This window comes from Macrosteles quadrilineatus, unplaced genomic scaffold (genome assembly GCF_028750875.1).
Source record: "Macrosteles quadrilineatus isolate MER2022 unplaced genomic scaffold, UCM_ALF_1.0 Scaffold_2__2_contigs__length_208266976, whole genome shotgun sequence".
In the NCBI taxonomy this organism is placed as follows: domain Eukaryota; kingdom Metazoa; phylum Arthropoda; class Insecta; order Hemiptera; family Cicadellidae; genus Macrosteles; species Macrosteles quadrilineatus.
Window position 1 is genome coordinate 130,772,612 of NW_026542595.1, and position 26,983 is coordinate 130,799,594.

The window sequence follows — 26,983 nt, forward strand, 5'->3', positions numbered from 1 at the left end:
TTTTAAGAAAAGTCAGTCATCATAAATCAGGTTAAGAATGTCTAAGAACTAAACATTTATTTAAGAAACAACAATTTGAAAAGAAAATTAAACATAACTTATTTTAAATTTAATTCCAACCAACATAGTAATTGGGTGTTTATATTAAAATTAAAACACAAATTGATTTAAAACACAGCAATGGTGCAATGTATTTTTCAGTACGTTAGTCATGGTTGTCAGCCAACACCAGCCAGCAGATGGTTAACAATTTTAACAAAATCAGCGATGATTCACAGTTTACACACTCATTCTAGATTTAAAATTTGTTGACTATAATAAAGGACTGTGAGTTGTTTGGTAGCAGTTAAAACACAACTCTTCTAAGCAATTTTTGGTAATTAGGCTAAGCAAATTTAACACTTAGGTATATCACTAAGCAAATGCGCGTAATTCCTTTCATCACTTATGAAATAATTTATAACTTTCATTAACATAAAAATACTGTACTAGTACCGATTGTGAAGCTGGTTTTTTTATCTCCCTCAATCTCCTCATTGTATTTGCTCAACACAGATCGTTCTTCGTCTTCCTCTTCATTGAGAGCATCGTAACCAAATTGGTTGGGCTTCTGCTTCTTTCTATCTATGTTCTGGGAAAGAAAAGAAAAAGCAATTGTTTATGATCGAAAAGAATTTGTTCTCTCAACAAAAACAAATTATAAAATTTTTACCGAAACAACAAATTTGTTTTTGTAATTTCACTGATAAATAGACCTAATGATAGGTTTCAGAAAAAAAAATTCTTAATTCTTGTCACTTGTTTATTGTGATTGTCAAAAAATGGCTGATAACTAATTACAGTTCAAATAGTAGGCCTAATATGTGAACTTGTTTAATCAATAAGCAAGTTCAGTGGGCTAAACTCTGTGTTGTCCATGTTATTATTGATCATGTACAACAAAGTGTTGACATGTCTGTTAGTCTGTTGCACTTTTGTGTTTAAAGCACAAATTATTCGTATTTTAAATAAAAACTGACTACAGTTGATCCAAATAGATGGAATATTAGCATCCAAAGCCAATGCTATTAAACAACAATATACCACTTTATTTTAACAGACAAAAAATATATACTAAAAAAGAAAATTTTTTAACTTGCATACCTTTTATACTGGATAAATTTAGACTTACAGGCAGATAAGGTGAGACTTTTAAACTTAACGATACAACTTTCTCTCTCACCTTCTTATAACGCTCATCATCCATCAGGTTTACATTGACCAAGGCATCCTCTTCTTCGTCCAGAACTCCTTTGTCTTTCAGGGTAAGGATAACCTCCTTTCCCTCCACAAAACCATCCTGCAAACAAGGAAATGAATTGCTATGGTATGACACGACCAGTTACACTCAGCTCTCAGCAACGCTTTTATTTTGTAAAGTAAAACCCTACATATTTTTTATAAACATGAAAGAGAAACAGGTACTACAAAAAAAATGGTCTTGTTTATTTTGCATTGAACATATACATCAGGCCAAAGGTGGATTAAGAACAAAAACAATTTTCATGTAAAGATAACCTCTTAAATGACTTCAATTTTGCTAATGCAAACGAGCTGCTGTTTAGTAAGTGATTCGATCATTATTCAATTAAGTCAAGTGCACTATATTTATCAATATGTGAACTAATGACAAGAAAGCAATAAGCTAAAACCGATTAGACCAATTGATACATACAATCGCTTACAATTAAATCTTACAGATGCGTTTTCAACAGCTGACTTTTACACCCTAAGGAGTAAAAGAGCAAGCTTAGATCCACAATACATGCATTAAAAACACCTGTTTTTTTTGCAGAATCATGGCAAAAAACATTTAACTTGATACAAATATAACTTTGTCTAACTTACAACGTCGTGCTCCACTCTCAGTCCTCGAAGGTCTCTGGCTCCGTAAGCATCCTTCCTCGTGGACCTCATCTCCTCCTCCACGAGCTCTCCCACCCCAAACACAGCGTCCATGTCATCCAACTCCTTCGCCTGCAAACAACAGATGTAATATGTCAAACATCAACAGTATTGCAACAAATTCACAATCGAGGGAATGTATTTTGGAGGGGTAAAAATAAGGTTTGTTTTAAAATAATTTAACTATAGGCTAACATAAAGCATTTTGTTTCTAAAATATTAAAGATTCTACTACCTGCGCCGGGACTGCCCGCATTGTGTCATAGGCCTGTTTATATGTAATGTCACTAGGTCTAACCCTACCTTAGGAGTATACCATAATGGGAACCTTTGGTCACCAACAACTATTTGCTACTTACTTTCTTCTCCGCCTTAAGCCTCTCCTCTGTGATTCGCCGGTTCTTCTGCACCCAGGCTGCTGCACTCTCATCATCACTGTCGTCCGCTAGACGCTTCACCTTGGCCAATTTAGCTTCTAATGCTCGCTTCTCCTTGCGTTCGGCTAGTTTTGCTTTTATTTTTTCAGTCCTATGTTTGTCCGTTATGTTGGCTGCAATAGGAAACAAAAATGTATTTCAATCATCCTCACGTCTTCCATGCAAATTTTTACTGCGGTAAAATTTTAATGATGAATTATGCAAAACACCTCTAAGAATAATAAAATTAACAATCACAGCGATTGCGAACATATTTCTCAAAAACGTATATTTTTTAAATGTGCAGCAAAATACTATCGACAACAAGTTTAAAAATTAGATTAATAGTTCACTCATAATTTACCTTACTTAAAAACTGAGTGGTTAAGTTTGTATTTATTCAGACTAGATTTAGCTTGAATTAGTTTGTATTTTGACTGGTGTCTCTGTAGGCTAATAACTAACATATAATTTATCTTCTTAAAATTTAAATTGTATCAATCATTGAAACAATTTTTTAATGATTCTTGAAATGTATCTAAGAAAGAGTTTTACCAGTAAGAAATAATAATGGGTTATTATATAACCATTATTATGTGGTTATTGTATAACCATTGCAGGTTTGATACTGGGTAGCCATGCCAACATTGACCAGTCCAATTTGAATAGCACATAGTTGAATGAACCACTCTTATTAATTTTGTCTTGTTATTAGTTTTTCCATGGTAGTGATGTAAAAGATGCTATAGCTTACAATAAATAGAATTTTTAGTTTGGCTTGGTCAAAAACGTTTGTGCATATAAATTAAAATAACATTTTGCTTAGTAAACTCAAATTTTATGGCATTGAGGATGCACAGTTAGGTTTCGTTCATTCGTACTTAAGTAATAGAAAGCAGTATGTTTCAGTTGGTGGAATGCAATCTGGCTTAAGAGACGTGGTCTCTAGTGTTCCACAGGGCTCGGTCCTTGGACCATTTCTTATTTATAATACGTATCAACGATTTACCACGAAATGTTGGGATTGACTCTGTAATATATGCAGACGATACCACCCTAATCGCTTTCATAGACATTCATACTCTAAATACAATGACCAATGAAGCCATAAACCTAGCTTCTGTTTGGTTTTCAGCGAATAAGCTTAAATGTAATCAGGATAAAACGCAAAATATTTTAATTGGCCTCTCCAATGAAATTGAAAAACACTCAGTCAAATTGCTGGGTTTTTGTATAGATTCTAAATTAAATTGGAAAGAACAAATAGAAAACATCTGTAAAAAGATTTCCCACGTTAATTGCCTAATCTGGAAACTCAAAGATTTTGTTACTTTTGATTATTTAAGAACGGCATACTTTGCTTTTTTTCAGTCACATATTTCCTATGGACTGTTGCTTTTCTTTAATACAATCTTACCTTTCTGAAAGAAAACAAAGAATTTTAATTTTAGAAGATAACAACAAACATTATTAACCATAGGAAATTATATCCACAGGTATTCCCCAAGGCTCAGTATTGGGCCCACTTTTTTTTCTTATTTACATTAATGATCTTCCAAAAGCTATTAATAAAGAACTAATTCTTTTTGCCGATGACACTACTGCTTTGATCAAAAATAATAATACAGCTGAAATGTTTTCTTCTCTGCAAAGTGTGGTAAAGGACATGGAGCAATGGTTTTTAGAAAATGGGTTAAAACTTAATGTTGAAAAAACAAATATTATTAAATTTTCTACTAGACACAAAAATATGGAAAACTGTTCCTTTAATTTAGTTGAAGCTCATAAATTCTTAGGGGTTTACGTAGATGACGCAGTTAAATGGGATTCACATTTGAATTATTTACGTAACAAAATTAGGTCGATATCATCTTTATTCATACATTTAAGGGACTGTGTTTCTATTGAGACACTTAAAGTAGTTTATCATGCTTATGTGGAGTCAGTGTTAAGATATGGCATAATTTTATGGGGTCAAGCTACTGGTATTAAAACTTTATTCAGGTTACAAAAACGTATTATTCGTATTATTACCAACTCTCATCCATGCAGTTCTTGTAAGAAACATTTTCAAAATTTAAGAATTCATACATTAACGGGGTTGTATATACTAGAATTATTAAATTACATACATTCAGTTAAAAATGAGCTACCAGAAACAATACATTTTAATCACAGGTATGAAACCCGAAATGAAAATATATTTAGACTCCCCAGACACCGTTTGACCCTATATGAAAAATCTCCATTGTACGCTGGGCTGAGATTGTACAATGTGCTTCCGCCATGCTATAAGTCACTAAGCAAAACCAAATTTAAAGATACAATAGATAATTTTCTTATTGACAAGGCTTTTTACTTAATTGAAGATTTTTACAGAATTACAATTTAGAATTTTTTATTTTAAGTGTTTAGTTTTAAGTTAAAAGTTTTAATTTTAAATATTTTATGTATGGATTTAATTTTGACAATGCACCTATTCTAAATGTTATGACATGTATGGAATGTTTTGTGCAAATAAAGTCTATGTCTATGTCTATGTCTATGACTAATGCTGTGGGGGCATTTGTCTTATTCAGATGAAATTCTCATTTTACAGAAAAAAGTCATTCGGATCATTTGTGGAGCGGGTCCTGTGGATCACTGCATACCTCTTTTCATCAGGCTTAGAATTATGACAATAATTAATTTATACATTTATCAAATTATGCAGTATACAAAAATTAACCTACATGAATTTAACATAAGACAAGATTTTCATTCTCATAATACAAGGAATAAACTACAGTTAGACATAACAGCTCATAGACTTTAAAAAAGTAGCAATAGTCATAGACTAAACTGCATTAATTTTTTTAATAAATTGCCTGATTCGGCCAGAACTGTATCCTTCAAGATATTCAAATCTAAATTATGTGAATGGTTGATAAGTAATCCTTTCTATGGCATCCATGAATTTCTAAAAAAAAAGTAGATATTGAATTTTGATGTGTATCTACATGATCCATATTCTCTAGATATGTTGTATTTTAATTAACCAAGTATTTTGTAAAACTTTGTATTTTATTTGTTAATTTGGAATATTTTTTTTATGTGTTTTGACTATGTCTATTCCTTTGTACAAAGTAAGGTCAATGGCAATAAAACTCTTGATTCTTGAAAATAAATCAGTAATTCACAGTGGCTTATTCTGTGTTGGAATTCAACTGTTTTTATTTCTATCCTTTAACTTTCTACAGTTTTATTTCATCGTGGGAATGGTATATCAGGTTGAAGGTATAAAAATGTGCAAAGATAACTGTACTCTTACATACCTGCAGGTTTATGCACAAACTCTCCCATATCTGTGCCACCATCCACAGTTTTAACTTGTCCATCCTCCCCTTTGACTGGCCCCGTCGGTGTCACCTGCAAAAACATTTGACATTAAATAAACGGTATCAAACCCGTAAGGGCAAGCCACTGGAGATTCACAAAATTTGAAATAATTTCCAAAACCTAACTAAGCATTGGGAATTGTACTCTGTTATAGAGTTAAATGCCCGTAACATACTTTATGCAAAAATGTATGGGAAAACCACAATAAAAAATCAAACCCCAAAAAATGGGAAGAGACTATAGATTAATACAGTACCAACATAGCAAATTTTATCAAAATCAGACCAATCTGTAGCTCTGTAACATCCACACAAAGACATCGAAAACCATGAGGACCAAAAGCGATATTTGCACCCAAAACTCAAAACTTGAACATTTGGACAAATACAACACTTTCTCCATATACTATGTATAGGGGGGGGGGGGGGGGAGTAAAAATCAATCTAAAAATGTCATAAATAATCCAGTTAATTTTTCAGTGCTATGAAACGATATATATCGTTGTTTTAAAAAATCTCTAAGGGATATAGAGAAGAATTTAACAAAAAGTAGCAAAACGGCCATTGGTGACCTGCATGTTTATAGGATACACTAACAACCACTTAGCTAAAAGATTCGTCCAATCCGATGATTTCGAGATGTATGTCCACACCGAGGATTATGAACACCTCACTATGCCCCAGTGGTTGTAGTATATCGCTACAAACACACAGGTAACCAATTATTTGCCACAAAGGACGGGAATCGAACCAGAGCAGACCGATGCCACTGGCCAAGTGACACACGCCCTAGCCTTCTCGGCTATCTGTGCTTGAAGACTGGGGAGTCAAAAACCGGTATTTAAGCTGACGCCGATTGCGAACAGATATCCAATATTGACATTGACTAGTCTTGCTCTGTTATGTTTACACCCTGTTACCTTGTTTATAGTTATATAGATGGCATTGTTAATCTTTAGAGATATATATATATATTCACTCTTGTTAATTTCTAGTTGTTAGTCTTAGTATCTTGACGTCAACTGTACAAGTGTGCAATCTCGTTTCTTGTTTAAATAAATCTTTGAATCTTTGATAACGCTATAGATGTTTGTTCAATGCGTTACTAGGTAGCAGCACTAGTTAGTCACGGACTATTTAGATAATATTCTTCAGTTAAAACACGACAGTGATCATAAATGTGTTCCTGAGACTTTGCTGCAAAACATTATTTTCCCTAAAATGGCTATATTACGAATTACGATAACCTCGTCGAACCAAATCAAAGTTAAATTTAATATTACATTGTAAACTATATGTCTTTTGATTTTATGAGATTTTGATTTTAAACAATGCTATCAGAACATAAAAATTTATAGGAAAACCAGGAAAATTAGAACAAAAACTAAGTTTTATTTAATGTTTATTACAAATACCGGGATTTATCTTAGTTAGGCTATATATATTTTCTTACTGTCTTATTATTCAAAATTAGCCTAATTAATAAAATAGTGACAACATAACAGTTAAAATTCAACAACAGGTAATGAAATTGAAAGAAAGGCAAACAAAAAAGTCTTTACGAAATACGAATTATTGGCCTAGCACTGAAACTGAAAGGATTAAAGGATCGTGGTATTATCAGTACAAAAGTTCTGTACTAGTAGCACAATTTTACTTGAACATAAATTAATTTTAATTTATGTAACACCTAGTGAACCAAATGGTGATTGTGGATTTTAAGTTTAGGATTGACCCTTTAAGGTACCTATATTTTGATTTTTTCAAACACAATGCCTATTTCGGCTATTTCGGTTCAAAGAGATCCATAGCAGCCGTTTTTACGTTACTTTAACCACTGAAATCTTAAAATCTACAACTTTAAGCAAAATATCCATTTCGTAAAATAAATTATACATCTTGTACATGTTTTCCGAACTTTAAATATATAGTAACAAACACAGTATAAGATCTGTAGCATATTTGATGATTTTGTATTCAATATACTTGTAAAACAGTGTTTCTTGTAGGAAACCAAAGTTGTATAAAATGTAAATGTGTGTTAGTGTGTGTTTACATCACACCATATCACGCCACGTCTGTGACGTCATATCAGGTGATATTTAATAAATTCCCATTGGCTGCCGCGACCTTTGCTATACCCGTGTATCTAACCCTAACCACTACTCAGTCCGTCTTAGTCCTGCAACCGTACACCTTTATTCCGGTCCGTGCAGCCCGTGGTATTAACTAATTATGTAGTTTTTATTCTCACTAGTCCCGTCTCCTGTCAAGTTAAGACGTCGTCACACTGGCGACGTCACAATGCAATTGTCTTACAGGAAAAGATTTGTGACATATGTTCCATTAAATTTTGTAGGTTAATCTGGGCAAACTACCTGCAATTCCTGTTTCCAAAGTTTTTTTTTATTTGAATTTTCGATGATGGTTTCTGACAACCTGAGTTTTTGCCAACCCGATTTAATGGGGTGCAATTAAAAGGTGTTGTAATACACCACAAAACAACATTTATTTTAATTTATTTGATTTTTTTTTAATTATAAATAGCACCTACTTCGAGAGGTTTGAGTCCAAGCTTGGCTCTCAACTTATTGGTCTCCTCGATGCTAAGGCTCTGGTCCGACGATGAAGATATCCTCGGTGGAGAAGGTGCACGAGGCGGGGCGGCTGATGGCGGAGAAGAGGATATGAGAGGTGGAGGGGGAGGGGTGTCTGGCCGAGAGATCTTTGGCGGTGGCGGCACCAGTATGACGTCATCATCTGCAACAGAACCAGCCAGCCATGTTAGATATCTCACGGATATTATATAGTGGTAGATATACAGTAAAATAATGAGGTAGTCAAGAGGCCAAAATTGTTACTTAGGGCCTATGCTGCAACAAAAGCTGTTAGGATACAAACAAGGATGGTTTTAACAAAATGAGTATAAGGCTGAAGTATCGTTCGGTTGATAAATGCTGCTTATAATTTGTTGTCTAAAACTGGCAGGAAACTGAAATAAAAATGTGGAGTCTTGGCCCTTAATCTGCAATATTATTTTACTGATATATTATATTTTATGTGACATGATATTCTACGAAGGGATGAAGGACAATACTACAGACATTTTCAAGATATAACATCAAAGGTCACCCTTTGGTCTATATAAATAGTTTAAGGTGTGAAAATTTAGTATATAACAAAAACGAAGGCGTAAACATAACACTTTCAGACATATAAGCTGAAAATTGGAAAAAAATATCTCAGCTTTATAATCTAGAATGATGTTAAAACTCTTACATGGAAGGTTGCAAATATTTGACTGGCGGGCAAAATTAGACTAGTAGTAACTTAATACAATCACTCAGTAAAAGTCCTCAACTAGATGCACCTTTGTTTACTGACTCATATTGCATCATGGAGATTAATATGAATTTTCGCTCTGAGATTTTACTGTTCTTTTCTAACACATGCCAGCTGTTCTTCCTCGATCCTTACCAACATATCAACGTTTTGGTAAATAATTTACCATCAAGTATGATTAGAGAGAATTCTTTGATAAAGGATCTTTACTGTTTTACTGTGTTGCGGTGTCCAGTAGATTGCTAGGTACCTTGCAGGGCCGGAACAAGGGGGGGGCAGAGGGGGCGGTTGCCCCGGGCGGCAGGGTTGAGGGGCGGCAAATTTCTGGTTGCAGTAAATTTGTTTAATACAGTTTGTAAAAAGTTTTTAATGAGCCGAACGTCATAAGGAACGTCAATTAAGTAATTTCAAAACTGCATAACGTAATAAACAAACAATAATTTTACAATAGAAATCAATATAAATTGCAACGGAGTAGAAAACACTGAGAGCCCTAATAGCATAGTTAGCAGCACAGAAAAGTTTGTTTATAATTTCAGCTGATCGCCATCCCTGTCAAGGCGCCATGCCGCCCTGCCTCACTGCCGTGGTTCGTTATATAGAGGTTAGGTTTGCAGGAATTTCGCTAAGTCGAGGTTCAGAACCAGCGTCGATCAATATAGGTCGGGACTTGACCTCATTAAAATACAGTACAATTAAAGTAGCATTGGCTACAATACTTTACAGTACAGTGTTTACATTGTACAGTAGAACCTAAATTATCCGGCAAAATAAAGGGGAGGGATCTTGAATATTGCGCAATCATGACAATGGCATTGACCTTGGTACAGGTTAAAAACTATAAGTTTAAAATCACAGCTTGTTCTAACCCTCCTAAAACCTAGCCAAACACTGTATTGCGTAGTCATAAATTATGTAAAGAACAAAACAAAACAGTAGAAAGTTTTGTAAGCTACTGCCCGCGATAGGCCGGTAGGCTACTTACAGTACAGTACTGATTTATCACAACAGAGGAATGTCAATAATAATCATTAACTATAGCATTGGTGTTGCTAATGCTAGTTGAAACAAATCATATTGAAAACAATAAATTATTAGATAAGTCATTATAAAAGTGTATAATCATAGCCAACTTAAGGATAGTAAAAATACTCGTAAAAGGAATGTTAAAAAAACGATGTTGTTATTCTTTCTCTTTGGTTTTGTTTTTATATTCTTTCTTAGGTTTTTCTTTATCAACAAAATTGTACAATTCACCATAGTTATCGATCGCCCAATCACAGCTTACTAAACATTTACGTCGTCATCAGTCCTCAGAGAATGAAATCAGTTCTCAATTGCAACATAGCGCGCGCAGAGACAGCAGACAAAGATGTAAAACGGAGCAGACGAATGTTAGCGCAAGCGATGACGTGACCTTTCCATTTCATTTGATAAAGAAACAGATTTTCCCAAAACAATAATTGGGTGGGGGATTTGTTATATTGAGGGAAAGACGTAGACAATTTGTTATGCAGAGGTTAAATTCGCAATGTAGAGGTTCTGACAATGATAAATTTGTTATATTGAGGTGTCTTATTTTAGCCGAAATCACGAAAAATTTGTTAAATCAAGGTCGTTGTTATAGTTTGTTTGTTATGTAGAGGTAAAATATAGCCTACATTGTGTCTTATGGAGAGTTCTAGGGGATTTAAAAAAATTTGTTATGTCAAGGAATTCGTTATATCTACCTATTCCACGTTACCCTCCATTTTTGTTTAATTTGTGAGGGATTTTTTGTTGTGGGTGAAGGGGGGGGAGGGGCGGCAAATTTTAGTTTGCCCCCACTCAAAAATTGTCTAGATCCGGCCCTGGTACCTTGAAGCATATCTTGAAACCACCCTTCATATTCATAGGGAAACAGTTAAGGATGCGCTATAGGGTCAATATTAGGCGGTGTGCTTTTTACTGATTCTCTGGAATTCCCATTCTAAGTATACTGTAAGTTATAACAAACTCAGGAGTATTTTTGACATAACCACAACAATCGTATTTAAATACTGCAGTGTCTTTTGCTCATGTTCCTGTCTGTATTGATACGGACATTTTGTTGTTGATCTGATGAGTTTTTTTTTTTTTGTCCTAGGACGCTAGTCATGAGCCCGGGATTGTTTTTCACATTACTTCAGGCTAGACTTAGGGGTTGCGGCATTATCACTTGGATAAAATCCAATGGTGATTTGGCGGGATTTAAACCTGGGACCCTTGGAACCGAAGTCCCACGCTCTAACCTAGGAGGATTAAACATTAAGGAGAGGGCACGCGAATAGGAATACACGTGTTGCGGTGAAGCCAGCTATAGCAGAACACTAGAGGGGCACGCGGAGCCGTAGAGTGGCAAAAAGCCTCGGCTATAACATGGGAGAGATAGGGAAAAACGCGACGCGTGCTGTTTCGAATTAAAATTGCCGCTAAACTAAAACACCTGTGTTATTCAGCGATGGCATTCTTAAAGTAAATTAAATTTCCTATCGAACGGTGTCAATCATTCCTATAAAAACTATTATTTATTATTTATTATTGAAGATCAAAGTTGAAAGAATTGACCTGGACTTTAAACATATGATTACTATAATTACGTTTTTGAAAAAAATATTATGTATCTACACAAATTAACAATTTATTCGTGTTCCTTAAGAGTTTCTCGAAATAAAAAATATATATTTACCTATATTTAAAAGTGGTATTTAGAAAAATAATTACAATAAAGTTTTATTTTTATTTTTCCAGTTTATAAAACAATCTTACTAATAATAGGTTAAAATGAAAATTTTAATTCGGGTGGTGAAATACATTTTAAATTTGCATTTTTCATAGTTTTCTCGATTTGTTAATATCATATTTTACTAGTTTTAAGTCATTTATGTGCTAGGCAGGTGATTTTAAATAGCCAAAGTTAAGGAAAAATGCAAAGCCGCTCTAACTTTTTTTACACCAACAGCCGTTACAATTAAATTACAATCATAAAAAGTAAAACAATTTCTTGGCAATCAAATTCTTGATTTTTTAATATCATATTGAACTATATTTGATCTGTTTGCCCAAAGAAACTTCGAGTAAAAAGGGTAAATGTTCAACAATCATCGCGTCTTCTGACGCCAAAGTGCGTTTATCATTCTTTTAAAGGATTAAAACTTATTTTATTTCTCTTTAAGAAAATGTTCAAATACACATACAGTACTACTCATGATTTGAGTTTTAATTTATGAACAGTAAAATCCATTGGTGATATGGCGGGATTTGAACCCGGGCCCCATGAACCGGAGTCCCGCGCTCTGGTTAGAGTATTATAAATAATACACAATACAAGTATGGCAAAAAATAAAAACAAGGACAAACGAATTCTAAAATACAAGTCGTCCTTGTGTAAATTACCCACCTTTGAACGTACTATTGGTAAATAAATATGACTTTCCTCTTAATAGGTTCCTAATATTACGGTTAGAATTTAACTTTTTAATTTTCGTAGCATGATGAAGTCTAATTTTTAAATAGTCAATTGATATTTCTGTTACCAAATCTTCCAGTAACGCATACAACGCAGTATGAGAGGGGGGCGGGAGAGTAGCGCTGCCTCCCCCCCACCCCACCAGTACGCTGGCTTCAACGAAACTACAGCGTGTCCTCTCCTTAATGTTTAATCCTCCTAGGCTCTAACCACTAGACCAGCTCGCTCCCCATATTAGCGAATTTCCCTATAGGGAAGTAGCTATTACCGTAGGTCTCATGGTAAGACTTAGGCCCGGGACCGATTTACTTTTTCATTTTGATGTCCCCAGAGGCCAAAAACACCATTCGTTCAAATTTTTATATATGTATATATATATATATAGATATATATATATATATATATAGATTTATATATATATGTGTCCGTGAACACGATAACTTGAGTAATTTTTATCCGATTTTGATGAAATTTGGTTTGAAGGTGTAAGGCGGGATAAACTTGAATGAGTTCGCGATCCAGCATGATCGGACCATGGGAACAGGGTTTTATGGGGGGTTTTATGGGGTAAAAATTGGTTTTTCTCACTTTTGACCCTCAAAACACAAAATTTCCCAATTTTTCTCTAAACCTTTTTAAAGAGCTTAAAAAACAAACAATTCAGTATATCAAAGTGTTTTTGTACGGTTATTGGTTACGGAGAAAACTAAAAAAATTGTAAATTTAAAATTCCCATGTTATTCTTATGGAGAATATTGTAAAATGTTGTAGTTTGCTTGTTTATGGATATCTTTTGATCAAACTTGGCAAATATATTCATTTTCTACTAATCAATAATTATTTTACTTAAAACACACACTTTATTAGTTTCCTTGTAGCAGCAAACCTAGGTACTCGTTAAACCTAATGTTATTTAAATAGATCGATTGAAAATCAATTCAGCCAAATGGAAATTCGCTTAGATGGCAGGTTTGCTGCGGCGGGGGTATTTTGGGAGTAGGCCTATTAAGCATAAGGATTTACCTATCTGAGTATCTCTGTAAGGTTCTCTTCATAGTAAAATGGTGAAATATTGTGATGTGTCGTGTCTCATTCTAGCTGCTTGTCCAGTGTCATAAAAATAAATATAGCCATTTCGGCTATTTTTGTGGTTGTGGTTTTTCCTTTGTCTACGATGAACGTGGCCATTAACAATGACAAAATTATGATCCACTGCTGTAGAGTTAAAGTTCTAACTGTTGCTTACCATTGCCAAGGTGTTCCTTTAGTTCCTGGATAAACAATTATGAAATTTCTAGCTTTCTCTGTATAACCAGTTAACATTTCTTTTAGGACTCCGTTTGTTCTGACATTCGGCAATGACTTAATTTACCACCAAAACATGATGAGTATAGGCTACTTCTTGTTTTATTTTTACTCGCAAAATAAATCGTAATAACAAAACCTACAAATATTATTCATCCTTTTTTATGTATGACTGGGACGGGTGGCGTTGTCCTGTAATCCAGCTACTAGGAGGTCAGGAACGGTGGATATTTATAGGGATGCACTGTGGATGCGTTGCTCCCTGGTGTGGATTAACGTCCGCACTAGAGTACTACGACTATCCGCAATACTTTCCTGATAATTAGACCAATTCGTAAATTACCAGGAAAAAATGTGGTTCGGATTCCACTATAAACTGTAGGTCCCTTAGTTGCCATTAGCTGTATGGGCTATTAATTAACAGCTGTGTCTAAGGAACATGTCGGCCTTACTAACAAGACTACAAGATCGCGCCACTCATCCTTCACTCATATTTGGGTTAAAATACGCACATAGTGGCGTCCCCATCTTAAATAATTGATAATTGATATAGATATCTAAATTAGTGAATCACATCATTTAGTTGTCCGAGTTCGTTTAAAATTCCTAATAGGCCTATTAAAAAAATCAGTTGTCCTAAGTTCATTCGTCCGAGGTTTGTTTAAACAATAATTATATTTGGTTAAATCAAGGGTCCGAGCTTTCATTTGTCCGAGTATCGTCAGCGCAAAAAGTGACTCTGCCGCCGAGTCGCTAGTACAGACTGTGCAAGAAGCTATCAGACCGACACCGTGCTTGTTAAACGGTTAGGTAAGGTAAGGTTTGGTTAGGTTAGGTTATGTAAGAGTCCTACTGTTTAAATTTAGTAAAAATAAATATTATATAATCATAACAATATTGACACAATATTTATCAATACAATATTTATTGTTATAGTATCATAAACTCAACCAGTAAACGTACCGTGTAGGCTAATTGAAATATATACTATAATTACCGTACGTACGACAGTATTATTGCTTCCTGAACGGACTGTACTAGCGGCTCGGTAGCAGTCACTTTTGGCACTGATGATACTCGGACTGATGATTTAACCAAATATAATAAATATTTAAACCAACTTTGGACAAATTAAAACTGATCTTTTAATATAATTAATAAAACTCGGACAACTGAAACCTCGGACAGTTGATTCAGCCAAATATTATTATTTATTAAAACAAACCTTGGACAAATGATTTTTATAATATTTTGTAATTAAATGTTTAACAAACTCGGACAAATGAACCTCACCCCTAAATTAGTTTCAATATTTGTAAAGCCTGGCTTTCTCAATCACATAAGCAACAGAATATCACCAACCATCTCCAGTTTTGAACATTTATTATTCAAATCCACACATTTTCTATCCTCTCAAACACTTAAAACTGCTACTGTTTACAAAATATCTTACTCTAGCAATAAGAACATCATTATTTAATTTTAGCTAAATGTTTATGCTTCAGTCTCAAAACGAATAGAAGCTTGGTTGTGATTTTGTTAATTTGTGTATACTGTATTCAACTTTTAACATAATATCTTCTTCTGTGTGCTGTGTGTTATTCTTAACAGCAGTTAAATTTATAATTTAAGAAAAATACCCACCATAAATCTTAGGCACAAAAAATAAATTTAAATGGATACTCGTGCCATTTAGAAGAGACATATCTAAAAAAAACAAGCCCATGGGGCATAGCCCAAGGGAAATATGAAAATTAAATTATATAAATTTGGATTGTCTTCCATTTGTGAGCTATGTTTCAAGTTTCAAGTCTCTAGCTCATCGGGAAGTTGGTGTAAAATTGATTGCATAATTTGTACCGGACAAGAAAGCGAGCTAATAAAAAGGTTTTAAAAATAAAACCTCATTGTAAAACTATGAGCTAAGCAAATTTTTGACATTCTAAATGTTATATTTGGGCTAGAAATGGGGGGGTGGGTTGTGTAAAAAAAATGGCTTTTTGTATTATATAAACGGACGATGGTTAAGTCGTTGTGTCATTTTTTGATATGCACCCTACCAACAACATGTACGCTCTTATGTTAGCATGTGTTTTAATATGAACAGCCGTTTTAATTGGCAGTAAATACAAATAATTCATCTGATTGAGTAAACAAAATCCATTCTCTATAGGCCTAAGATACTACAGTAGGCCTAGTAGTCTAGGCACCGAGGACCAAATAGGGGGAAAATTCATGTATAAGCCAAATTTGGTACAGAAAGGGTACTTAAACAACACACTAAAAGTACTGACAGGTGCGGGTAGAGCTAACTGAGATAACTGTCAGTTCCCTGGTGGCTCTTAAGGTCCCTTTTTCGGGTTTTTTGTAAATAGCTAAAAAACCACAATTCCTATGCACCATGTTGATAGGATTATTACTTAGTGATGTATGGAGGGGAGAAAAAAGGGAAAAATATTATACAGTCACTTGTGTAACTCTTTCTCTGGGGGACACAGATCCAAGACTACTTGTAGATGTACTAGAGGCATGAAAGCACAGTTATCATCTGGGATTATTCTTAAGTTGCATATTCAAATGTTACCACCCCCCCCCCCTTTAAGACATTAAATTTCCCCCATGTTATTCTTGTGAAGAATAACACTGAAAGTTGCTATGGGTCGGCCGCTTAGAAAGCGATTTCCTCTTACATGCGGAACAAATCCTTGTGCAGGTCGTTATCTATCCGGCCGACCTATAATATAACTTTTGTATGGTGATTTAAACCCGTTAGAAACAAGATGGGGACTTAAAATTGAACACAAATATAGAACATAATCTTAAATGATTGGTAAAATTTCCAAAAGTGGTATTTTTAAGCTTAAATTCCCTCAAAAATTCTAAATGATAACGCCTAAAAAACTAACAGTACAAACAATTGTTAATTTTTTACGATCTTCAACTTTGTACAGTAGAAACTCACTTATTCGAACCTCGATAATTAGAAAACATCTATAATTAGAAATGTTTGTCTGTTCCCCTCAGAAAACCTCTAAAATAAAAAATACCGATAATTCAAAGTGATTTTTACGCTTAGTGCAGCCTCTACAATTCAAATTTGCTCATAATCGAGCCTCTACAATTCAAATTTTGTTGCCATAGTTCAAACTGTTACCTCCGAAATTCAAAATCAACCACTACAATTAGAACTGTGTTACCGTCTCTATAATTCAAATTCAAGAAAAAAAATACAGAAACAAGAACAGCTCTTATTGACGTTTCCATGATAGTCTCTATTCTCTCAAACTCTACACTTAAAACTAGGACCCCCCATAATTCAAATTTTATTTACTCTAAACTCTATATTTCAAAATTCCCATAATTCGAAATATCTTTCCTCTGAAATTCAAATTAGCAAGGTTCTACTGCAATAGGCCTGGGGAGTGAGCTGGTCTAGTGGTTAGAGCGCGGGACTCCGGTTCCTGGGGTCCCGGGTTAAAATCCTGCCAAATCACCAATGGATTTTATCCACGTGATAATGCCGTAACCCCAAGGTCTAGCCTGAAGTAATGTGAGAAACAATTCTGGGCTCGTGCCTAGCGTCCTAGGAAAAAAAAGAAGAAAAAAACTGTAATAGGCCTAAAATATACAGGCTGTTTCACGAGAGGTGTCTCAAATTGATTACGGAAAAATGGCTTAACGTACAAGGATGAAATAAAATTATTTCCTGCTAAATCGACTCCAAGGAATAACGTAAGAATATTTTTAACTTTTTCCCAATACAGGGTGTGCCGAAAACTGAGGTCACTAGTTTGAATCTCGGAATTTACAAACGTAAACATATGTCATGCTATACATCATTTTAAATGTATTTGATAGACAAACATTTTGGCGAAAACAGAAATTAATTATCTTTTTCCGTTTAAAAATGGCGGCAGTTTTTTTTTATCTATATATTTTTAATACTCTGTTTCCTATTCCAATGCATTTAGCCCTTCTCCTGTTGAATTTTCTTACTCGTTATGAAATTAGCTTTACTTTGATATGCTTCAAGTAACGGTTTTTTAAAATGATAAAAATTTTTAAAAAAATATTTTTTTAAATTTGAAAATGACCATTGTTCAAAATTTTCAAATAGCAACATACGTCAAGTGGCACATCATTTTATAGGGTTTTTAATTCCTAAAAACTTTGTAATTTACACTTACTTCGTATCTCTTTTAGTTTTTGCGTAAATAACAAAAAACCTAATTTCTCTATATCAAATGCATGTTATTTCGGGATGCGGAATACTATCCTCCGGAAAACTACCCCCCCAGGTGAAACGTGACGTCACAAAATCTGCTAACTAACCAATATGGAAGCCATGTCCGCGACTGGAATACTACCCCCCCTAGACAAATCATGCTTTGTAATTTTAATTCGAGTAATTCCGTTGGATAATAGAAAATGCATATGGTGAATATAAAACAGATTTTCGAAATGTTACAGCAAGTTTGGTTGGTTAGGTTAGATTAGAACTGTTTGACAACTTAATTTGAGTGTCCGCGACTGGAAAACTGCCCCCCCCCCCCGGTCTCTGACGTCAATATGACGTAGTAACCTGCTTGGGGGGGTAGTTTTCCGGGGGGCAGTCATCCGGCGACCCTGTTATTTGTGTTTGACGTGGTTCACTTAATGAAATGGGGCCTTTAGTGTTAAACCCTATAGTGTTAGCACTATCCGCTACAACTGTACCAAATTTGGCTTATACATGCGTCGTTTCCCTTATTTGGTCTTTTTTGTCTTCGTTGCCTGGACTAGATGAATTTGAAGATACTAGGAGCGAAGCCTGAGGACTTGTATTAGGCTAGCCTATATTGGCGCGCATCTAGCTATTACATAAAGGGGGCTGGGGGGGCAGAGCTAATTTTAAAGGATTTCCACTGGGCGACAGTGGCGCCAGACTTACCGGAGGTCAGGGGGAATGAAAATTTGTATATAAATTAAAGTGAAAATCACATATTTCTATGTATCTTTTAATGAATTTTCAGGTTAAATATTTTCTTGTTAATAATCTCACTAAATTACGTATTCTACAAGGTTGTAACAGGCCAAGGCTTCCTTCACCTCTTGCGCCAAAATCATAGCTCATGTTGAAAATATCTATGTAAAACCTAAAACTACAATATAGATTTTCACTTTTTATTATCATAACTATAATTATTGTTAGTTATTTTATTGTTGTTACAGATTTATATAGAAGAATGAGAAACAAATCTTTAAGTAACTGTAATGATAATTATAACAGAATATGATTTTCACCTGTCATAAAAAAGTGGGACTTTTTAACCTATGTTTCCTTAATTTGCAATTTTGATGCAAACTGGATGGATTGCATCACTATCTTATCTGCCTCCCCCGCACACATGCACACGTACTTCCTGCTGCCAACCAGCTCCCCATTTAGTCTGATCTCAGTCTTCTAACTCTCACTGACTCGTTCAAATTCAGAAATCACAATTTCATTGTTAATCACTTGTTTACTTTGAAACGGAAGCTGAGAATACTCTATAAAATATTTACACGATGTTATTTTTTTAATACTTTTTAAATTCTTTTAAAATATGGAATCATTAAAAAATATGCCGGCACCACCCATAGCCACTGTTTTTATTTTATGCCCTGCAGGGGAGTAAGGAATACCCCCATGTGTAGTTGTGAAGGGGGGACCAGGAATCTTCACCCACAAAATGTTAGTCAAAAAAGGTTGATTTTACACAATTTTGTAGCCTACTTAAAATGTGTTTGTCAATTTTATTTTTTTACTGCAAAATCTAAAAATGTTGCCTCATGGGGGGGGGGGGGCTCAAGACCCCCCCTAGCCCATATTGATGGATGCCCATATGAAATGGTGAAAGAGAGAGTCTACATAAAGAACACTTAATTTTCACACTTTTTTTGTAAATAGAGAAATTTGCTAAATTTCCCTATAGGGAAATTCGCTAAAATCTGTCCGGATGTAACAGAATTGAGTAAAGTTTCTTACAAATGTCTTCACGTATTAAATAAAACTTATAGATTCTACACGTACCCTACCTATATTTTTTATATTCCCAAGTGTATATTTTTACAGTTGTATTTATAAATGTATAGACCTACCGGTACTGTTTTATAGCTTCACTGTTTAAGCACAAAATATTAACTACAAAAATGTTTAGACATATTCAATCAAAATTTCTAGGGCCCTCATGTGTATGGCTTATAGTTTTTTCCTTTCCATTATTTACTTAAAACTAAGTATATTAAACATTTTACTTGTCACTGTACCTGTTAGGAGCAAGAGGGCTACGAAGCTGCCTCATCAGACAATCACTCTGAAAAACGGACAAAACCGCAGCCAATATTACTGATTTCATGACAAGGAGATAACAAAAACTATTTAACCAAACTTACCTGGGGCAATGTGTGATTATTAGCCTTCCAGGAACTTCATCAAGACAGAAGGAGTAGGCCTAATTAACGATGGCAAAAACAGACATTCTTTTCCTCATTAGCAATAAACTAACCACGGAACTTTATGATAAAAAATGAGAACTGGTACAATAAATATTGATATAGTATGACAGGATTTAATTACGAGTCCAAGTTCTAGCGATGAGGAAGAAATGTTTTCTGTGTAGAGTGAACAGCTGTTATGCGATGCAAAACAAAACCACTACAAGCGATTCCTTGTACTATGGTATTGATTTGTTCCAATACTGTAACAGTTTGGAAAAGAACAAGAGGTTAGGAGAGGCAAAGATATGATGAGAAGGAATGCAAAGATTTCCTAATGTAAAAGACATCTAGAAATACAGCTTAAGATTGATGACTGCAGACTACTGTTTTTAGGAATGTGAGAAAGGTAGGTCGGGCTTCTATATGGATTCGTGACTGAATTAGCCTTTTCAGAGTTTAATGAACTGAGTTATTAATTTATGTTATCACCAGTATGTTTTAGTACAATTAAAATAGAGGAGAAAACACAATAAAAACCATTTAAAAAATCGGCTCTCCACATAGGCCCTACCTTCTTCCTATTCAAGTGCAAGTCACCGCTAGAACTTGGACGGAACGGACAAAACCACCATCCAAACCGCTCTATGAACCTTAGATTTGTAATTTTTTATTTTGCTTTCTGTCACTGTAAGACCTTTTTTTTAAAAAAAGTGATTGCATTTTCGGATTCAGCGTGACAAATATTGTAGTCCTAAGTACAAAGTGAAACTATAGGCTTTTCAAGTTTTACCAATGGGAACTTCTTCGCACATTTCAGCCATGATTACCAACGGGTCATTTTAAAAACAAATCTTCAGGTTAACAAACTCAAATTTGTGAATACTACCTATAACACTGATTACACACATATGTTACAGGGTGGCGCAATAAAAAACGAGTAGGTTTCAGTAGCATAGTATAGACGCTGCGGACGAGTAGGTAATTTGTGAGCAACACCTTTTTTTAGATTAGAAGTTTTGCCGAGAAATGTTGGACTTTGCTGTGGACTAAGCAAAATCAAGCTTTTTCTGTTGAACTGTAGCCTATTTAAAATCTAATGAATCTGTCATCAGAGTTTAACGTACTTTCTGTTGAGAGTTGTCAAGCGTTTAATGGTTCGATAGGGTACCTGATCGCAACACAATACTTCCCTACGGCGAACTTGTTTCAGTTGTAAAGATGAAATCAACAGGTCATCCTTGTAGGCCTACAGCGCAAACCGTGCAAAATGTTCTTTGAAGTCCTCGTCGCTCATCCTAAGCAGCGTGCTCCGACCTTGAGGATATGTCCATTGCTATGCCATTACTATAGAAGCACTTCAAATGATTCTATAGCCAATAATATTTTCCTTAACGGGAATTTTGTCACATTATGGAGATACTAGATGGACTAACACTAATTAATACATAATTTCTAGTTAGACATGTCATATTAGTTTCATGTCAAGTTCATATTGAGTCATGTCAGGGTGGTCGGTGAAGCTTTTAAGCCTGTGTGAATTGGGGGCTGTAAGTTTTTAAATAAAGGTAAGTTAGGTACCTACCTATCTTAGGTGTTCAAATTTAAGACCCCCCGTTAAGTTTAACGCATGTAGCAACCTTACAACACAGATTTTATGGTGAAACCAGGTTTTGCTCCAATCGTGCCAGAGGGAAAGTGCTTAGAATTGCCTAACTTGCCTATTTTTTTAAGTTCGATTAAGTGAGGTCCCTGTTGAAACTTAATTAAATGAAAACCCTTCTTTATTGAGGCGAACTTAGGACTTCATGGTCCTTTCTTACAATTAACCTCTTAATCAGTTAACTTTCTTAAGTTAGAACGTTTAACTTACATTCTGTAACTTAACTTATTATGCTAACTTACTACAAGCCTAATCTTACCTAAGTCACAAACAGGTAGTTATTTTTTGTTTGGGTTAAATATGTTGTTAGTATTAGGTACCGGTACCTTTGACTATTGATACAACTAGACATCCCATCCCCATGTTAAAATTGTCACCACCTTTTTAATCAAAATTGTCATAGTTGACGTTAGCCACCGACAGATTGTGCTGATCTAAATTACTGAATGTCTGTTGAATACTGTACCTACACAAATTTTTTTACCAAGTCTAATTGATAAACGCCTTACTGTGTGCTATAGCAATTGTTATGACCCTTCAAAATGAGTAGAAAAAATAAGATTTTAGACAAGTCAGCACTTTCTATGACTGGCTCACAATAAAAAATTGAGTGACAGCTAAGTTAGTCCATTTAGCCTAGTCTACTTCAGATTCCAATAGTCAACGGTATTACCTACACTAAGAAATAGGCACTAACTTTTAACCTATCCCAACTAGCCTAGACAAAAAGTTATCAATGTTAAAGCCGGGTTTAAACACTAAGTTATACAGTAGCTAGCTATATAGCAGAGCTAGATATAGCTCAGCTAGAAGTTCAAAAAGTGTCTTCCAAAAGGCTACAGTATCCAAAAGTTTCGGTAAACATCAAAGGAAATCTGAGCTATATCTAAGTTAGCTCAGATAAAGAAGCTTTTTTTAGTCATAAAGCTCTGCTATACGTGCATTTTTGTTTAAGTATCAGAGCTATGTAGCTGCCCCCTCCCTAGAGGCCGCTGCGGCACCTTTGATGTCGCATGTTTGTTTGCTGTGGTCTACTCATTTTGTAGTCAGAATGCTTCTAGTTCAGTCACAACAAATTTCATCACTCCTAGCCTGAAGTGAGGGCTTGATCCAATATCTTCTCTCTACTTTGTGTTGAAAATAGCACACACAGTAGCTGCAGCAAGAAATAGGTAGGCTACCTTCTTCTTTGTCATCTGGCTAGGATCTGAACACTCCAGTTCCTCCCGTGCTATGTATAGCTCTGCTCCACAAAATTAACAGGGACGTAACTAGGGGGGTCACGCCCCTAACCTAATTGCATGAGCCATGGGCGCCAGTTGTTGGGGGCGCCAACACGGGCACAGATTTTTACAAACAAAAATTGTTGAAAATATTTTCAATCCGTCTTGAGTTGCAAAAGAAAATCATTAGGCCTATATTTTTTGATTTTTATATAAGTTAAGTCTAAGAAAGTACAAAGTGAAATGATGAATGCTAACTGACTGTTATTAACTTATACTGTTTACAAATCATGTTAACGGTCCGTATGAACTTGTAAGGAGCGAGTATGAGGATGAGCATACTGCGTTGTCTGTCTGTCGTCGATGAGTCAAAAAGCTAGGACGGCGCCGGCGCAGCGTCAGGACACTTCCTACCCCCTCCCAGCAACCACCTAGGCCTACCCCTCAGCTCCCCATCCCTCACACCAGTCACCACACACACACATAGGCCTACCACAAACACACAACACTAACACATCGACGCTCGTCTGACCTTGACTAACTGCGTATGTTGTGCACTAGTGTAGTTGACAACAGTTCATACTTCATTCTACTCGTAATCAGTGGTTCAGGACACGAAATGTGGTTGCGGTGCTGTTTCTTTGCGTGTTACTAGCAATATTATTTTCGTGTTTTCGTGTTTTGAATAATATAGGTAAACTCATAAAAAAAAAAAACTGTCAGTTGCGGAAAATCACAAAAGAGCGAAAGAGAGAAAAAAAGAAGCACATCAATCCTCGTCTCTTCTATCATAATTTGTAAGGAATTTGTTTCAGTCCAATTGAGGGGGGGGGGCCAAAATAGGTGTTTGCCCCGGGTGCTGAATAGCCTAGTTACGTCCCTGAAAATTAAGCATTAAAATTTAATTAAGTTATAGCAGAGCTAGGTACATTTTGCAGAGCTAACTTATATGTACCGGTAGCTACGGAGCTATTAGGCTAGCTCATTTGTTAAAGCTCTCCAGCTAAGTTATATAACTTAGTGTAGGCCTAAACCCGGCTTTACACACACCAATTTCTAAAAGACCAACTTCACTCAATTCATTCATAGCCTAATTAGGCTAGGTAACGTAATTAGCCTAGGCAGAAAAGGATGAATCTCGGGATTCCCTGTTAAACTTACTGTAATCTACCCTTACCCTACCAGCCCCAGCTTTCTTAGAGATAGAAAAATCAACCTAGGGAGTTAAGTCTCAATCAAGGCTATAGACCTAGGCCTAAGTTAAGATTTGTCAAGTTTTCTTACCTTCACTTTCATAAGACTCGTCACTCCTAGGTCTTGGGCGTTTCTCCTTCTTTCTTTCCTTGTGTTTCTTATGGCGTCTCTTTTCTTTTTCAATGTCCTCATCTGAACCCGACCTGCTACGATCTCGCTCACGATGTTTACGTTTCTTAGATTCTTTCTTATGTTTTTTGTGTGATCCCATATTGAGATCCTACAACTAAGATAAGTTAGGCCTACTTCAAAAAGATTTTGGAATTCAACCTTAACCGTAAACACGCTAGCAAACTCACCTAGGTAGCTTAACTAACTCTACACTGTGTCCTTTAAAAAGATTGTTTAGTTCCCAAACGAAACGGCTAAGGATGAGACGTTAACACTAACAATGCATGGTAATCGGTAATATGGTTAAGTTGAGATTGATAATAACATGGGTAGCATTATTATACCAAAAACAAAACTGACGTCAGCGCAGTGACGTCGACTGCGACTCGGGACTCTCTGCGTTTGATCATAGATAAAACATACATGGTTTGATCCAAGGCCACACTAGAAATTTGGTTTGATTGACTCGACTTTTCACTTGACATCGGATCGACGGTCGACGACTCAACCAACGGCGACGGCGACGCGAGACGCGATGGACGAGTGACGTGACGAGACGACTGACGATGACGACAAAAGACAAAGCGAAAGCAAACAAACACGGCAAACGGGCAAACACACAAACAATAATGAATAATATTTTTGTCTTCCTCTCTTCCTCTTCAGTTCAGTTCAGCCAATCCAATCCAACTCACTTCACTCCACCACCACCGCCATCGCGACCCCCACTCCATCAGGTATAGTCTTCATACATACCACCACAAATGATGGTCAATCTACATTGTTACCAATATTGTTGTACGGTACTGTAGAAACTTTTAAGATTCAATTTATTTTAATCCTCATCTAAGAAAAGTATGTCTAATCAAGTAAAGTAAATATTTTTGAAATCGTATTTGGAATTCTATTGCATAGTTGTTTTAGTAAAAATTGCATACTGTAATGGAAGTTTTGTCAACTGACTGGGATGGCAATGATAAGTAAACAGAATAGGAATGAGGCTATCAGCTGGTTGGTTGGTGGTAGGTGTACTTAACCACTTTGTTGGAAGGAGTAATAAAGTAGCGGTAACTTGCATTTTAGATAAGATATGATTAGATGCTTGGATAAAATATAGCTCAGTTAGTCAGTAGGTGGAGGAGTAAGGAATGTGAAGTTGAGAACAAGGTTCGATGTTTAAGCATATAAGGCACTGTTGTTAATAATTAAATCGTGTCAGTTCAATTACTATCAGGTCAGAGATATATTATGATTGACTTATATGAGGATTTGGACTAAATATAAAGACTAAAAAAGGGTGAGTAACTGTGAAATTATTAATTTATGTAAGGTCCAAGTTAAATTAAAAGTGATAGCATAGCTCAACTTCCCTGATGTCCTGTAAACCATTATTCACTAATAAAATACCATCATCCATTATAGTTATCGTGGTTGGGTTTTTAAAAATATTCTCTTAAGTCAAATTGTCAGGTAACTTTTATATTTCCTTTTAGCGAATTTCCCATTATCGCAAAAAGTTAGCCTCTTGGTAACTTTAAGACCAAGTAGGTCCGGCCAGGACCGATTGACTTTTTCGTTTTGAGGTCCCCAAAGGACAAAAACACTATCTCTTATACTTATATATAATACGTAAAGGCGATTGCTACAAAACACTACCTACTCCTCCGTTAATAATGGAAAGATTTTTACAAACGATATGTCAAAATTAAGTATTTTTTGTGTAGACGCCCCCTTACACCAATAATTTCTTATGAAGAAAAGATTTTTCCTACAGTCACTCGACAAAGTGGGCTTCGTTGCACAGATTAAAGCACAGAAAGCCTTACTTTGGCGCACACCAGTATTCTAACCAAACAACACAAAACAGCGTGCTTTTATTATGCACGTAATCTGTGTATGCTTGAAAATAAGTTGGCAACACTTAAAGATATTACGACAACAATCAGATGTTGCAGCGTTTCCCATTTCATTTAATGTTTGGATTTAATCTAACCTAAAAAAGACTAATTATTTATATGATTAATTATATTAACTGTAGGAAAAATATAATGTGTAACACGAGTGCAAACTGCCTTTGCTACACTCGAGAGCCTTTCCACACTCCCCTACGGTTTGTGTGTAAACATTTCTCTTGTGTGCAGCAAAGTGCCACTTAGCCCACTAGTTACACAAATAACTATTGTTTACTTACAAACAGACAGACAAATAATTTATATTAGTTATTACATCTGTTCATAATAAACTCATGATACACACAAGAGCGTTTGTTTTCAGTTTCAATAACTGGAGTGGAGTAATTGATTACATTACCGTATCATCTTTGTCTTTGAGTTGAGTAATCAGAAATTATGACTGTTATTCGTTTCCAAATAACGCCTGTAATACTTTACAATTGCTCGAATTTG

General features: G+C 35.2%; 2 protein-coding genes across 2 annotated transcripts in view; both read right to left on the bottom strand.

The window, feature by feature from the left end:
- Positions 1-25,095, bottom strand: part of LOC128985418 (U4/U6.U5 tri-snRNP-associated protein 1) — a 41,472-nt gene extending 16,377 nt beyond the window's left edge. Inside the window, exons 1-7 of the mRNA XM_054404896.1 lie at positions 24,498-25,095; positions 8,292-8,497; positions 5,675-5,768; positions 2,304-2,494; positions 1,888-2,016; positions 1,223-1,339; positions 496-631 (exon numbers count right to left, since the gene is read on the bottom strand). Of these exons, the coding sequence (XP_054260871.1) occupies positions 496-631; positions 1,223-1,339; positions 1,888-2,016; positions 2,304-2,494; positions 5,675-5,768; positions 8,292-8,497; positions 24,498-24,678 (1,054 nt within the window). The 5' untranslated portion in view covers positions 24,679-25,095. The remainder of the gene's footprint in view (positions 1-495; positions 632-1,222; positions 1,340-1,887; positions 2,017-2,303; positions 2,495-5,674; positions 5,769-8,291; positions 8,498-24,497) is intronic.
- LOC128985428 (uncharacterized) overlaps positions 1-26,983 on the bottom strand; it is a 433,133-nt gene that overhangs the window by 45,679 nt on the left and 360,471 nt on the right. The window lies entirely within an intron of this gene.